This window comes from Leptonychotes weddellii, chromosome 7 (genome assembly GCF_054177405.1).
Source record: "Leptonychotes weddellii isolate Sample4059 chromosome 7, ASM5417740v2, whole genome shotgun sequence".
NCBI classification, from domain to species: domain Eukaryota; kingdom Metazoa; phylum Chordata; class Mammalia; order Carnivora; family Phocidae; genus Leptonychotes; species Leptonychotes weddellii.
In genome coordinates, this window is record NC_138375.1 from 80,955,031 (window position 1) to 80,971,847 (window position 16,817).

At 34.2% G+C, this 16,817-nt stretch overlaps 1 protein-coding gene across 2 annotated transcripts in view; it reads right to left on the reverse strand.

Annotated features, from left to right (window-relative positions):
* Nucleotides 1-16,817, reverse strand: part of RASA1 (RAS p21 protein activator 1) — a 107,127-nt gene that overhangs the window by 15,424 nt on the left and 74,886 nt on the right. For both annotated transcript variants that reach the window (XM_081826610.1, XM_006727807.3), the window contains exons 10-15: nucleotides 14,956-15,076; nucleotides 13,516-13,672; nucleotides 5,196-5,283; nucleotides 3,135-3,212; nucleotides 1,018-1,175; nucleotides 462-538 (exon numbers count right to left, since the gene is read on the reverse strand). In XM_081826610.1, coding sequence (XP_081682736.1) covers nucleotides 462-538; nucleotides 1,018-1,175; nucleotides 3,135-3,212; nucleotides 5,196-5,283; nucleotides 13,516-13,672; nucleotides 14,956-15,076 — 679 coding nt within the window. The remainder of the gene's footprint in view (nucleotides 1-461; nucleotides 539-1,017; nucleotides 1,176-3,134; nucleotides 3,213-5,195; nucleotides 5,284-13,515; nucleotides 13,673-14,955; nucleotides 15,077-16,817) is intronic.

Below are 16,817 nucleotides of genomic sequence, written 5' to 3' on the forward strand. Positions count from 1 at the left end.
CTGGGAGAAGGTGTGCTACTGAGAACAAGAACGGAAAAGGTTCACCAGAAATGAATAAACAGTGGACTAATTTAAAGAAAAAGTTTTAATAGAGTGCTTTTATCCACTTATATAAAACTATACAAAAACAGGAAAAACCTAAAAAGTACAAAGAAGGGATAGTGGAAGCACCACAGAAAGATGGCCACTTTTACTGTTCTCTTGTTCCTGTCCACTGGGGAGGGAAGGGGAGATGAAAGATACTTTAATATCAAGGGCTTAAGCTTACAGTATGTACAATTTTGCCATTTTGGTCTTTTTTCTTATTAAAGAAACTCTTCCTCAACAATCAAAACTTTTAGAAGTACAAAAAAACTATGTCAAATTATACTATTTGAACTTTTTTTAGACATTTCATTATGAATTTAAAAAAATATACAAAACATGTTTTACTTCACAAAGAAATTTCTGTATCAACTTACAGATATCAGGATCTTTGCTTTTCTTTGTTTTATTACTAAGAGTTATCTCAAATCTGTTGATGTCAGGAGGAAGATCACTAGAGGAGCAAAAAGAAAAAGAATTAACAAAATATCCTGGCATCAAATTCTAATTCTTTTATTTCTAGGATCAAATAAGTCCCTTATTTCTGCCACTAAACAATCTGAAGATGCATGCTGGACTCAAAACGTGTTATTAGTTGGAATACAGGAATGCAGACAAGCAAATCATACTTTTCCTACTATCTTCAACCTCCTCAAGTAAACCCTGGAAACCGTTGTAAACATTTTGTATGTGTGTCTTAGTAAATGTTTTTGAACCTGTCAGTAACACTAACTCCTATTAATAACTACATGAAAAACCAAGGACATAGCACTTCACTAATAAAAGCAGGGGGAAAAATGTAAGTACTTCTAAAATGCCTGGACTCAGCACCTTGTTCTGGTAGTTTAGAGACAGAGACAAAAAAAGAGAGAGAGAGAAACATGCAGTAGGGTAAAAGAAAAAGATTTAATGTAATGATAAAATAAGACTTACTCGAAGACAAACTCTTCTGACCATACAGGGTTTTGCCCTTCCCTTGCATGAGTTTTTGCTACCTGGACGCTATTCAGGTAGATGTTACAATATGGATTCGTAAAATGTTTTACAGGGAGTTTATGGGCTTCTTCAATGTGTAAAACAAGACTGCTGACCTAAAGAAAACACAAAAATTGTTTCCTCAGATTTCAAGAATTATGCATTAGGTTTCAAAAGCAATTACTATTTAAGAAATAAAAAACCCAAAACTGACTTATTTTTCCCCTTTCTTAAGACATTATGACCTGTAATTATATTTTCCTTTTTATGTGACATATAAAATACAACATTCAAGCATTTAAAATAATTCTTTTCAAAAAAAATGCAGTTCCTCCAATTACATTCTTGTAGCAATTTAATGAAATGCACCATTTTTACTAAAAAAGAGTTCAGAGAAAATGGAAATAGAGAAGAGGATTTTTTATTTTAACGTAAGTAAAAAACTGTCCCCACCCAAATCAAAATCCTGTAGGTTATATAAAGCTCATCTGGAAGCTTTATCTATAAACGTCCACAGTAGAAAATATTTTTACAACACTGATTCTGCCTTCTCATTTTACAGAAAAAGATACAAATCCAAAGAAGCTAGGTTATTTGTCAGTTTTGATGCCAAAACTTAGATCATTCACTTTCTAGTATCAGGTTCTCTTTCCCTCTTGCCACATACTACTTGTGTGGCGTAGGACAAGTCAGCCTCTCTGACCCTCACCTCCTCAGATATAAAATTAGGATAAAGTCTACACTGCAAGTTGTTGTAAAGATTCGAAATAATACATGTAAAAGCACACAGGAGAGTACCTGCAAAAGGGCTCAAGAGATGTTAGCTATGATTTTATTAAATCATTTTTTTATTCTGTTGTATTACAGCTAAAAATGATAACTTCATAGCTAAAGTTTCACACAAGACAATCTGCAAAAACTCAGTCTGATTTTTTATAGCTTACAAAATGTTAAAATATGATCTGAGAACACAACAATTATGTATATAATTAAATGTCCCTGAGGAAAGAGTTAGACTTTTGGTTATAGGAAATATAACTTACAGTCATCTAAATATTAACCATTTATCGACTTAAAATAGAACAATATATTAAATTCACAAAGCTTACTGGAAATTTCCATGAATAAAATAAGAATCACTTTGGTCAATAAATACTGTACTAAATGTTCCTCAAAACTCCAAGAATATTAAAATTACTTAACTTTTTCCAACTATCTAGGGATAACAATACAGATTAAAAAAAAAAAGCAAAGATATGGAGGGTATATTGACTTTACATACCTAGAAAGAAAGAGAAAGCCCAGCTTAACTCTATAAAATGAACATGTATGACATGTTATGGTTCAAATAAGAACCTATGTAACAGTTACATAATAGACTTCAAAGCAATTACTAGAAAGTGAAAAACTGAAAAGTTTATTTGGATTAATACTTAAAGTCAGATGATCTTTTCAATAATTACCTTTAGTTGTACTTTTTTGAAATAGGCCAAAATAATTCTTTCAAGAAAAAACCAAATGAAAGCGCCTAACAGAATGGTTTCTGTTGTTGATGGTTTGGTACTGTTATTTTAAGTAGAAGAAAAAAAATCCTTGGTATGTTTTCAAAAGATGGCATTATGGACTAAGTACCCAACAGGTATATAAAGAACATTCTTTTTCATAAATATTTCTCCTGCTATTGAACCAAGTGGAAGCATGGCTTTAAAATGCCTGAAAAGATAAACTTAAGAACTCAGAAGTGCTATTCCTTATGTTCCACATATGAGTGAAACCATATAATAACTGTCTTTCTCTGCTTGACTTATTTCACTTAGCATAATCCCCTCCAGTTCCATCCATGTCGATGCAAATGGTGGGTATTCACTCCTTCTGATGGCTGAGTAATATTCCATTGTATATATGTACAAAAACTAATGATGTACTATATGTTGGCTAAATGAACATAATATAATTAATTAATTTAAAAAAAAAAAAACTCAGAAGTGTTTGAAATGTAGCCCAAAACAGTTCTGATGGAAATAAAGAGCAAAGTAATAAAGCGAAATGTGACATCAAAGAAAATTAAATTTCACCTGACGCAGGCGTTTATTAGATGTCCCTGGGCTACTTTTCCGTAAATTGCAAAATGCCTGCAGACCTTTCATCCAGTCCTACAAAAAATAACAGCATGTCAAGGAAATATACAATAGTTTATTCAGTTTCCAATCATCAGGGTTTTTTTTTTTTCTCCAAATTCAGCAGTTCTTTCCTGCTCCAGACTGCCATTTCTATACTCCGAGTATGCTGCACTTTAATACACTGGGGGCTCCATAAAATAAAGCAATGACCAAAACAATTATAATCATCCTTAAAATTGTATTTCTGTTGAATCCCTAAATTAATGTTTAAGTATGCCATGAGGGACCATTAATTAGCCAAAAAGTAAAATCCACGTGAAGTTATTAAGCAGTTCTATTTTGTGAAAGGAGGATTGACTGCAAAACCAACTGATCACGTGATGACTGACTTGATGACTAGCATCTAATCTTACCTTAGACCATGATATAGGTAGAAATGTGTAAGGGGATCTGGGTTATCTGTAAGCCTTTCAAACATAACATTAGATTCAAAACAATTTTTAGGCTAATATTAAATTAAATTGAAGCTGTATTTTTAAATGTTTATCTAGTGGTCTGGAGAAAGGAGAGAACAATCTTAGGTTTATCAAAAATAAATCTAATCTTTGGCTTACTTATTTCCACAAAGCTTTGCACTACTGCTTTACTCAGTTATGTCTTTAGCTTGTTCACTATTTCAGTCTGAACTCTGAATGTTTAGAGGACATCTTTACAGAACAAATTAAGACCTAATCAATTACCATAGCTTTTAGAAGGAGAAGAGAGTAACCACAGATCCCAAAGGCTACCAAAGTAACTAAACTGGAAATACCAATGGTATTTTTGGACTTTAAGTGGTATATGGAAATAAAGAATATGTAAAGTTTATATATAAATACAACAAAAAAATGTTCTATTTATACTGAAATGTCATCAAAGTATATAACACATCTTTATTTACAAAGAGGGAACCTGATGAAGTAATTGGAGGACAGGAAACTGAAGTTTAAATTTCTTTCCTAACTCAATTTCTAGCATTAAAAATATATACACATATATATATGTTATCTAAATGTTTTGAACTCTACTTTTTCATCTAAATATTAGGTATAATACCCACAAAACAAGGTTTTTTGTGTGTTATATGTTAATATATATTTGAAATGTTTTACAAAGATTTGAAACATGACATTCAATTGTGAACCATAAAACAATGTGGCTCATTCATCAATTCTAGTCTAAGATATTTTCATAATTTATGAATCAGGGACATATGCCAGGATCCAGTTTTAAGAGCTTCTGCCTCATATCCAGAGTTGGCAAATTATCTTCTATTTACAACAAAGTTGTTTTCTTTGACCTCTTAACCACCTTCAGATTCTTCCCGTAGAGTATAAGCAGAAGAAGTATCACTGTATTTGTACCAGTAAACACCTCTGAAATATTATGGTTCAAAGAAATCAAAGTATTTTTAAAAAGAGTTTTTGGAAAACATTCTCTCGTCACAGCAATGCTTAAAATTTAATAAAAGTTTTAAGAAGGGCATTGCACATGGATCAATGCCTAGTGCTGAAAGTAGACATCACATGAAGACTTAGAGAAAAATAGAAAATTCCTAAAATACTTTTATTTTTGATGACTGAACTTCTATTTTTAGACATGAAGCTCAACCAGTAAAGAGTAACAATGCTTGTTAGCAAAACTAACTGGCTTACCTTTCAATTGTACTGAGAATCTCTATAACCTTTTGCAGAGAGGATTTTAAATGAGCATTCTCAGTTGGACTCAACATCATACAGTATTTAAAGGTCAGTTTAAAATGGAGTTTTCATTCCTAATAGCCCTTCACTGACTTTTTTCCTGCATTTGTTTCAAAAAAAATTTTACACATCAGGGTTCTCATTCCTTAAAATAAAAAGATGATTACATTTCACTCTTCCTTTTTATTACTTTATCATATATGCAACAGTTTCTTAGTTAAAAAGAAAACATGAGCTAAATAAAGGTTTGCAATAGTTGAGAAAACAATTAACTTACCTCTGCTTGTTCTGGAGTTTCTCCTGCAAAGTAAAAAATGTAATGTTCTTCACTAAAGTGCTGAACCACTATCTGAAAACAGTTTGGCCTTCAAAATATAAACAGAAAAGTTATTAGGAAGCTTAACAAAAAGCACTAAAACACACCAACTTAAAAAAAATCACAACATATAATTATATAATGTATATCAATTGACATTAATTCTCAATTTAGAGAACCAATACTCCATTGTCCAGATCATTACTGAAAAGAAAACATCAGCTGCATATATTCTAAAAAACTTTTTGTCAGCACCCCTGGAATTTTATCAATCCTTCAAAGTTTAAAAATGTTTTAAGCTGGAACTAAATATAGCTAATCTAAACACTTTTTAAAGCAAAATGTTACTAAACTCATTACTTCATAATAATATATATTATACATTTATAAGTGCTAGAAAAAGACTAGACAGGTTCTTAGACCAAAAATGTTCTTAGTGGTTATCTCTCACAGGTAGACTGTGGGTGATTTTTTAAAATCTATTTTTATCTATTTTCAATTTTTTTTTTTTTTTACAACTGACCATTTTTCCTCATCTGTTAAAATGGAAACATCATCTGCTCACACATATGCCTGTTCTGATGATTAAATAACCCAACAGTGATATACAGTACATATTTGTTCTTGTCCTCCAATAGTATGCACCATACTAGAATTCATCTGACATGGAAGTACATTAGTAGTTTACACCTTTTTTTGAAGATGTGTTTGTTGTATTTCCAACCAGACTTGAAAATGATTATAAAATGTTTAATAAGGGCCACCCCAATGTTAATAGCAGCAATGTCCACAATAGCCAAACTGTGGAAGGAGCCGAGATGCCCTTCAACAGATGAATGGATAAAGAAGATGTGGTACATACATACAATGGAATTAAATTACTCAGTCATCAGAAAGGATGAATACCCACCATTTGCATTGACATGGATGAAAATGGGGGGGATTATGCTAAGTGAAATACGTCAAGCAGAGAAAGACAATTATCATATGGTTTCACCCATACATAGAACATAAGGAGTAGCACAGAGGACCATAGGGGAAAGGGAGGGAAAACTGAAGGGGAAGAAATCAGAGAGGGAGACGAACCATGAGAGACTCTGGACTCCAGAAAACAACCTGAGGGTTTCAGAAGGGAGGGGGGTGAGAAGATGGGGTAACCGGATAATGGGTGTTAAGGGGTGCACGTGTTGTGATGAGCACTGGGTGTTATGCGCAACTAATGAATTGTTGAACACTACATCAAAAACTAATGATGTTGGCTGACTGAACATAATAAAAAATAAATAAATAAGGGCTGGGGCACCTGGGTGGCTCAGCTAGTTGAGCGTCTGCCTTCGGCTCAGGTCATGATCCCAGAGTCCCAGGATCGAGTCCCACATGGGGCTCCCAGCTCAGCAGGGAGTCTGCTTCCCCCTCTGCCCTTCACCCTGCTTGTGCTCTCTCTCTCTCAAATAAATAAAATCAAGAAAGAAAGAAAAGAAAGAAAGAAAAAGAAAGAAAGAAAGAAAAGGAAAGAAAGAAAGAAAAGGAAAGAAAGAAAGAAAGAAAAAGAGACCTTCATGTTTTTGAAACTCAAAACTCAATAAATGTTTTTCCTATTTCTTGCATTAATCAGATTAGATCTTTTACTTCAGTGTTAGGAGGCTACAGCAAAATACCCAGAGTACAAGCTTAATATTTATTTAAAAACCATCCTATCATGCTTTGAGAATGCTATAAAATAATACAAGTACAAATTGGAAATTTCAGCTTCTGAAAGTGGATTGAATCAGACTGGCCTTCCTGGCTCCATGAAATATAAATAAAAAAACAACTGTTCAAAATCACTGGTGAACAACCAGAGCAATAAGACTTGAGAGGCCAAGATCATAGTGAGGAGAGCCTGAAATTCTCCACAGCTTTTCCTTTCAAATGCATTTGCCAATTCCTAAACTGCACAGGGCAAGAAGCTGAGAAGCCTAGCAGAAGGAAGCAGCATCTAAGAGGCCCAGAAACTAACCAGCACATTCAGCAGTTTCATACTGCTAGGAGAGACAAATGACTTTAAGGCCTTTAAAAGAGAAGGCTTTCATCTGAAAACCCTACCCATGCCTTCAAAATAAGGGCAAACCAGAAAATAGAACAGCCTTCACCAATACCTCCATTTGATCCCTGAGGGGACTTATCTGGCAGAAGAACAGTCCTTTCTGGAGGCAATAACATTATCCATAGCTTCTACAGTTTTTCATATACAATGTCCACCATTCAGTCAAACATAAGTAGATATCACAGGAATCATGATCAAACGACTGAAAAGCCAATCTAAGAAAACAGATGAAGGGGAAAGACCTACATATAATCCAGATATTGTTAGATACAACTTTCAAGTAACTGTAATTAAAAGGTTTAAGAAAATAGGTAACAAAATAGAGAATTTTGCCAGCTAATTACATCTATAAAAGAATCAAATGGAAACTCTAAATTGAAAAATGTAATTAATAAAATTAAGACCTCAAGAAATGCATTTAACTGCAGAAGAATGTATTAGTGAACTGGAAGACAAATCAGAATATCCAGCCTAGGGCACATGAAGAAAAAAATTATGGAAAACATAGAAAACTATATAATAGACACATGGGACCTAGTAAAAGATACAACATGCTGGGATGCCTGGGTAGCTCAGTTGGTGAAGCATCCAACTCTTGATTTCGGCTCAGGTTATATCAAGCCCTGTGTCATGCTCTGCTCTCAGTGGGGAATCTGCTTGAGATTCTCTCTCTCCCCCTCTCCTTCTGTCCCTACCCTCTCTCTCTCTCTAAATAAATCTTTAAAAAAGATATAACATGTAACATGAATCATAGAAGATGAAAGAAAATGTGGCAGAAGAACTGTTTAAAGAGATAGTAACCAAGACTTTTCTAAAACTCACAAAAGACATCAGGCATCAAACTGAAGAAGCTCTGAGAAGGTAGCAGGTGGAGAAGAATGAAGGGGGGGAAATCGGAGGGGTTGACGAACCATGAGAGACGATGGACTCTGAAAAACAAACTGAGGGTTCTAGAGGGGAGGGGGGTGGGAGGATGGGTTAGCCTGGTGATGGGTATTGAGGAGGGCTCATTCTGCTTGGAGCACTGGGTGTTATGCACAAACAATGAATCATGGAACACTACATCTAAAACTAATGATGTAATGTATGGGGATTAACAGAATAAAAAAAATTTTTTAAAAACTGAAGAAGCTCTGCAAATATTAGGATAAAGTTTTTTAAAGAAAATTTATAGTAGGCACATTTTTGTTTAACTGCTAAACATCTAAAGAAAAATCTCAAAGCAACCAGAGAAAGATGAAATACTGTACACCTCAAAGAGAAAAAAATATTATCTTTAAAAGAGAAATAATCAGAAACAAAAGAAAAAGATGGAAAGCAGAAAACATTCTTTAAAATGCTGAAAGAAGGGCGCTTGGGTGGCTCAGTCAGTTAAGCATCTGCCTTTGGCTCAGGTCATGATCCCAGGGCCCTGGGATCGAGCCTTGCATTGGGCTCCCTGCTTCACAGGGAGTCTGCTTCTCCCTCTGCCCCTCCCCCTACTCATTCCCTTAGTCTCTTGCTCTCCCTCATAAATAAATATATATATAAATAAATAAATCTCTGAAACACCGAAAGAAAGTAACTCTTAACCTAAAATTTAATATCCAGCAAAAACACTGTTCCTAAATGAAAATAAATACTGCCACAATGAAAGATTCAGCCTATGAAAAGGTACAAACATTCCTACATAAATATTCACTATGGTACTCTATCACTGAAATGTCTTTCAACTTGTGCTTCTGAAATAATTATATTTAAAGTAAAGCAATATTAAAAGTTAGAAGTTTAATATAAAGAAAGAAAGAAATTAGAGCGACCTCTTAATACTGAAAATAATCTGGAAAAATTGCATAGCTGTGCAGCTAAAGCCGTTCAGGAAAACAGGCAAATGAGCAATGCTATCCAAACGTTGCTGCACCATGCCAGAGAGCAAGCACGCCATTCACCTCTGTTGCAAGGAGCTGTTGTTAACTTTCACATTACATTTCATTCAAATGCAGGTAGGTCAGTGTATTGGGTTCTATGCATACACAAAGCAAGAAATGTTCAGCGCCAGCCATATATTTCAAAGAAAAAGATAACTGCATTCACCACAATTTCCCCTTTCTTACTATGATATTTGCATTCTATGATATATAATTTGATGTCAACCTATTTTTCATTAGTCCTACCATCTGACAGACGGGTCTGTTCATTTCCTTGAAATATACTTTGCTGACTGTGTTTTTCTTGGGATCTGCTCTTTCTTGGTACTTCCCAACTCTTGCATAGTAAGGCCCTCAAAAATATAGTTGATGATGGTAAACTGTCATACTTTGGAAAAAACTCAGTTCTTTAAAATAAAAGACTTGTACCTTAGTTCCCATGAACATAACTTTTTCATACCAGGTTTAGACTTGGTATCATTAAATACAATATCAGATTCTTAAAAGCCACCTTCAACAAGAAACTCTGCACAAGAAGCAAGCTGTGATCCTGTAGCAAATGGTAAATGTACATTTACCGCTTTTCTGCTTCCTGAAACTCCTTTCTTGATCTTAACCATACAGGAATAATTCAGTCTCTTTAAACTGCATTAAAAGACCTGATCTTTAACTCTAGCAGTCATTTTCTTTAATTGGCAAGTGTAACATTGACCTTTCTTTTTGATATTTTGATACTGTAAACTGGTTTTTCGGTCCACTAGTGCCTGTTCATAGAAAGTATGTCAAAAATAATGTTACAGCTTTCCCCCCCCACCCAAATTTACACAGATGTACTTTTATTAGTCTTAATAACTCTTTTAAGATTCTTGTTATTCAAATTTTACGTATCACTACGGAATCATTTTTAACCTCATTTTTCCAAAGTTGAATTTATGCTTTGAATCTATAAGCTGTCAGGGCATATTAATATATTTTTGTGTTGTACTTCTAATTCTGAGGAAGTTTACCCATTCTTCAACTAATCTGTGAAGTGCAAATCATTTGCCAAGAAGTTTTTTTCTTGTAGATCATAAACTTCAGCAAAACTCTTCTTTTGGACAGCTTACAGACTCTGGTATCAAACAGTACAGTGGTATTCTGATCCCATTTCCTCCCATAAAACTGAAAACATGTGCAACTGAAGCAGCTTGCATTTTATTAGACTCCATTTTATAATATTTCATGTGGAATTGTGGTCTACAAACAGACTTTTACATGTAAGAGTCTCTCTGTATTGCTTATTTTCCAGAATGAATTTTTGATGTAAAACCTTTAAATGTTCCTATCATAAAGCGTCATCATTGATCATAAACTTAAATACTATTTCTACAGTATCCTCTTTGTTTCAAAGCATTCATTTACTGTTTTGAATACTTTATCTTTAATAACTTCTTTTGGTACTTCCTTGAATGACCAACAATTTACTTCCAAGTATTTCTCTAATGTTTGTAGATTCATCAGTGTACAGTGAAAAATGTAATCTCTGGATCTGTATACAGTCTATCATTTGATTCACCAATGCATTTACTGATAATACTATCTGAACACAATCTAATACTACTTGAAAATAGTATCTCTTCTATTTCTTTGGCTTCAAACATACAGTTGGCAATTTCCATGTAGACTGACTCAACAAGCAAATTCTCCAACTCCGTGTGAAGCATTTTGGCTTTAGCTTTAGCTATTAATTCCAAGATCTCCTAACAAGCTTCCCAAGTATAATCTGATACTGTAGGAACAGATCTATGGAAAGGAGGGGACTGGGAGGGGAACCTACAGGGGCGGAGGGACTTTTATTTAAAACTTACAGTTCTTTAGTGGTATGGTGCAACACAATGTGCCTGGCCCCACTGATTTACTCAACTTATGTGCAAAATATTTAGGCTGACGAAGAGAAGATTTACTGGATTTAGTTATCCCATACATCTTTTTTTTTTTTTTTTTTAAGATTTTATTTGAGAGAGAGAGAATGAGAGACAGAGAGCATGAGAGGGAGGAGGGTCAGAGGGTCAGAGGGAGAAGCAGTCTCCCTGCTGAACAGGAAGCCCAATGTGGGACTCGATCCCAGGACTCCAGGATCATGACCTGAGCCGAAGGCAGTCGTTTAACCAATTGAGCCACTCAGGCGCCCCTCCCAATACATTTCTTAAGTGGCCTAATTAATAGGTTGAATTTTTAAATTAAGGCTACCGTTTTTATCTTGTGACTTTAATGACTTTCCAGCTTTAATCACCAAACTGCCCTTGATGGTGGGAAAATAACTATCTATACATTAAAGCCAATCAAAGAAGTAAAATGAAAAAAAATCTAAATATCTAGAAAAAATCTGAAGTTACATTTTTTGAAGACCTCCCTTATATATTTTACAATAACAAAATGTTGAAATTTAAAACATTTAATATTTTTATTACAGTAACATTTTTATAACCACCAATATCTCAAGGGACACCCATAACCTATTCATGGCACACGGGCTGGGAAAGCTCTGATCTAATTATCTAAATGAATTTATACCCATCTTCCAAGACTCAGCTTAAGAACCACCTATTTCATATTACTTATTCCAATAAGCTTGTCCCCAAAATCTCTCCCCCCAAATCTCTCCCCCCTTGCAGCTATTCAAAGCACAAATAAACCATGTTTGGTGGTGAATAGTGTGGTTGTCTCCCCAACATCCATTTCCCTCTCCCACAGAGAATACAAAGCAGCCTCACTATTTCGGTGGTATCACCTTCAGCAACAGGGCTTGGGCACCCAATGGCCTCCATTTATGAAGGTAATCCCACTCCTTTGCTACTTCAGGGAAGCCAGGACTACACACTGATTGACAGGTGGCTCAATAGTGCTTTCTCAGGATTTTCAATCATTACTGGAGGGAATGCTTAGTTTTTCCTTCCCTGGCTACTTATGCCACTTTGCTACCATGAAGGAAGCTGTTTTGTGAGGAATAATTGAGTACACACAAAGGCAGGCAGAGCAGAAAGATGAAAAGAAAAGCAGCCAGAGGCCTGATCTAACCACACCCGAAGGTCAAGATTCTCAGATTGTTAAGGAAGGAAAAACAAAATTTAGGAAATCCTATCTTACCCAAAAAATATTTGCTTGTTTTTTGGAAAAGCTCTTTTTATGAGATATTAGGAAGTGTTTGGAAAAAAAGGGGGGGGGGTGGTTATCAAGGTCAAAGGATTCATGAAATACTTCATATTATAATTCCCTCTTAGTGATTCAGAATATAAACACTGGCAGAGATTTCAAAAAGCCCTACTTTAAGGATAAACTATGTGTTCAATTCAGCATTTCTCAAACCTTGACCATTTAAAAAAACTGACTATTAAAATTACAAATAACACCAATGTGATGTCCTAAACACAGTCTGGAGAAAAGAAATGACAAGGTTTTGTATGTTCTACAGCTATTTGTGTTGAAGATTCCTGAACTTCAACAGGATAAAGCTAGATTTGCTTAGTAGAAATGCCATCCTGCAGCAGAAAAACAGTTGTAAAACATTTGTTTTTAATTGCCTTGTGTTTTATTAATACCAATATGTAATAAAAATGGTAAGTTTATCTATAAAGACTCTAGAATGGATTATTAATAATACTGATGGTAAAAGGTAAAGAAAAGGCCATTGTTCCTGATCAAAAAATCAAAAGTAATCAAGAGTTGGATGTGCCTTGTGATGATCAGGATTCACCTTTAGCTTATACATTTATATTTATTTTTTGAAAAACTTTGAAATTAATGTAAGAAAAAATGTTTCGACTCCAAATCTGAAATACTCCCCTTTTCCCTACTGAAGCAATTATTTTTATATTAGGATTCTTACTGTCAAATTTTTTTTTAGGAACCTGCCTATCAAGTTAGTAATACAACTGAGTGTACTCAGTACTATCAGATGCAATGAGTTAAGAGAGAATGTGATAAAATGGGAAAGAGGACAAGACTCAAAGTCAGTCACTCAAAAGACTGGTGGTAAGGGACGGAGGAAACAAGCTATATACAGGTCATGTTTTACTACAGGAAATGTCATTCCAAAGATTTCTATATAATATAAAAGTGGAATTTCATGCACCAGTTAGTCAAAAATAAATAAGGAAAACAAATTACCCTAGAAAGTAAATCTGACATTTTCAGATTATTTTAGGACTCTCAAAATCCATTGGCTATGCTTTGAAAAATGATCTGAACATATCCACACTATTTTATTATTAAAACAATTCCAAAAAGAAACAGGAAACCAATTTCTTACCTGCCAAAGAGACTATCATGAACAACATAGACAGAACATACACTGAGATCTATTAATCCTTTTGGTTTGGTAGCTCGTTTTTCACTTTCAAAATAAATAAGTTGGGCATCACTGCCCTCTAAGATAAAATATAAGTTTTTCCACCGTTTTCCTTTGCCTGTTAAAAAAAAAAAAAAGAAAAGTGCTTTCCCTTAGCCAAATAATAAACTATGAAGTCATATATATATATTAAAATCATAAAAATTATTGTCACTGAAAACAAAAATCATATTCCATTTTTATTCCAAAGCTTCAGTAACATACCAATCCTTACAAAATGAGAAAATGCCTATTAAATTTATCTGTAGAAAAACGCCTTTTGTTATACTGCTTGTTTTAATGAATCACAAAGTAAATGACAACGGTACCATAACTATATCTTTTAAAGTTTCACAAAGATAAAATCTTTAAAATTCTTGCTTAGGAGTAATTCTTTTTTAATCACAAGAAACTACTCTTCCACCCCACACCCTAACAACCAGCCCCCTAACATTTCTTAATGTTAAATTGAGGCAAATCTATAAAACAGAAATATCAAAACAATGAATGTGACAAGTGTCATTAGAAGTCTCTCTTTAAAAAGAAAAATAATAATGAAGTATGAGGTAGAGAGGGGGCAAAGAACCAAATACCCTGCACTGGAACTGATCTCAAGAATGAAAGACATACTTGGAAATATGTAAGCTTGTTTCATGAAACTCTGCTTGAAAATGTGGACTTAATATACCTAGACTCTAGATTTTTTTTATTTATTTAAACTCAATTCATTAACATATATTATTAGTTTCAGAGGCAGAGGTCATTGACTCATCAGTCTTATATAATACCCAGTGCTCATTACATCACGTGACCTCCTCAATGTCCATCTCCCAGTTACTCCATCCCCCCACCTCCCTCCCCTCCAGCAACCCTGTTTGTTTTCTATGATTAACAGTCTCTTATGGTTTATCTCCCTCTCTGATTTCATCTTGTTTTATTTTTCCCTCCCTTCCCCTATGATCCTGTTTTGTTTCTTAAATTCCACATATGAGTGAGATCATATGATAATTATTTTTCTCTAATTGACTTAATTTCGCTTGGCATAATACCCTCTAGGTTCCAACCATGTCGTTGCAAATGGCAAGATTTCAATTTTTTGATGGCTGAGTATTATTCCATTGTGTGTATATATATATATATATATATATATATATATATATATATACTACATCTTCTTTATCCTAGACTAGATTTTGAAGGATGCTTAAATATAAAAGCTTTAAATAAGGGTCAATTATTAATAATTCATACCAAACAACTTATTAAACACATCAATGGGACGATTTGTGCCCAACATTTACAATGTTTCTACTAAATATTAACGGAAAATACTGAAATTGAATCTTTAAAGTTAATACTTACCCTTTTTTAGAAGATAACCTTTTTTAACAATATTTTTATAAAAGGCATCTTTTGTTTTTCGACGAATTGTATTATAGATTTCCTTGCCATCCACTGTATCATTGAGTACTTGTTCTTGATCCTGAATTTTTAAAAATATTAAAATTATGTCATGAATTCTTGATGGAAATTAAATAAAATCTATTAAATTACTAATTAATAGCCAGGTTGTGTGTGTGTCTAGAACATTTAAATAATGTTTTTAAGGCTAAATTCTAAATAATGTAACATATATTAAGAGATCCTCTGCTTTCCAAAGAAAGTCTCAGAAATACAGTTTTGTTACGTTGCCTTGTTGTGTTATAGCAAGTAACACTGACAACATGAATTTGTCCCAACAGAACTGATAAATTGGGAACCAATTTCAGCATAAAACCAATTCCTGTTTGCTTATGCAGTTATGTCTGTGAGAAGCACGAGGTGAATGCAGAAAACTGCACCCAGCTGACAGAGGAGATGCATGGGAATATACAAACACACCTCCAATACCTGACAACCCTCTCAATTCACCAAGCGTTATATGCCGCACCCATCCATCCACACCTGGTGTTAGAACACCATCTGATTTCAAATAATCCTTCTACCACTTTACAATAATCACAACCCTGACAGCCTCTTTGACAAGTAAACTTCAGGTCTTTTTTAAGGTAAAGTGCCATATTTATTGTTGTAGTTAAATATTTCTTAACCATTTAGCACATATAAAAACTATGCGTCATTTTATTAGGTTCTTATCTTTACGTGTTACTGATGAGGTTCTTGAGTGTTGTACCCCTTCCCATAACGTTGTGATTTTTATTGCATGGTTTTACATAACTCTGACTTTTAGGAATGGATGCATGTGTCTTAACTGCTAAATCCTCCCAAGTAACAAAAAGAATTCTGATGTCAGGACGAATATAAAGAGAAGAGTGTCTTTATAATGATCTTTCCAAAATAAATCAGTCGTCGGTATTAGCATTGGGATCTACAGGTTTCAATTTCAGTTTTAGTTTCTTTTGAGCAGTTCTTACTATTTACTAGGATGAATATTTTGTGACTGTTTTCTCAGAGACCTCATGGGTTCATCTGATCCTTTTATAAATCTCAGATACGAGATTTTCATAAATCGTATTTTTCCTCTCTCTTGAAACATTCTGCCATTTCATCATCCTAGGAATCATTTCATCATTATTCAACAATTACTTCTCAAGTATGCTAAAGAGCAGGGGTTGGCAAACCACGCACAGGCGCCAAATCCCGCCCACTGCCTGGTGTTGGACATAAAGTTTTATCAAAACACACCCACACTCATTCCTTTCTGTTTTGTCTGTGGTTGCCTTCTCACTACAGAGGCAGAGTTCAGCAGCTGAGACGGAGACTGAAGGCCTGCAAAACCTACAGTATTTATTATCGGGGCCTTTACAGAAGTTTGTCAACCGTTAGCTTACAGGATGATGCAAGAGTGAAATAAACTATCTCTATTGCATCACCCTTTTTTTTTTAACTGTGTTGCCAAGTATTGCAGCATCTTTCAAAAAAGTATAAAAGCCCATCTATGTTATCTTTTTACTAGCTTTCATTGAACACAGCCCAGAACTCTTGATTTTCTGCTAATGGCAAAGAGAAAAAAATTGACATAGGAAGACGTTTGACAATTATTAAAAGAATCAAAAGATGAATGCAAAGAGGCAGCAGCACTTTGTGATCTACTGTGATGATAAAAATGATTTTTGATAAGCAAAAATCTCAGACTACAATTCTTCAGATGACAGTATCCTTAAACTTTCTCAAACTCAAGAAACACTAAGTAAACGTGGATTTCTAGGCAGTGGAGGGGAGGG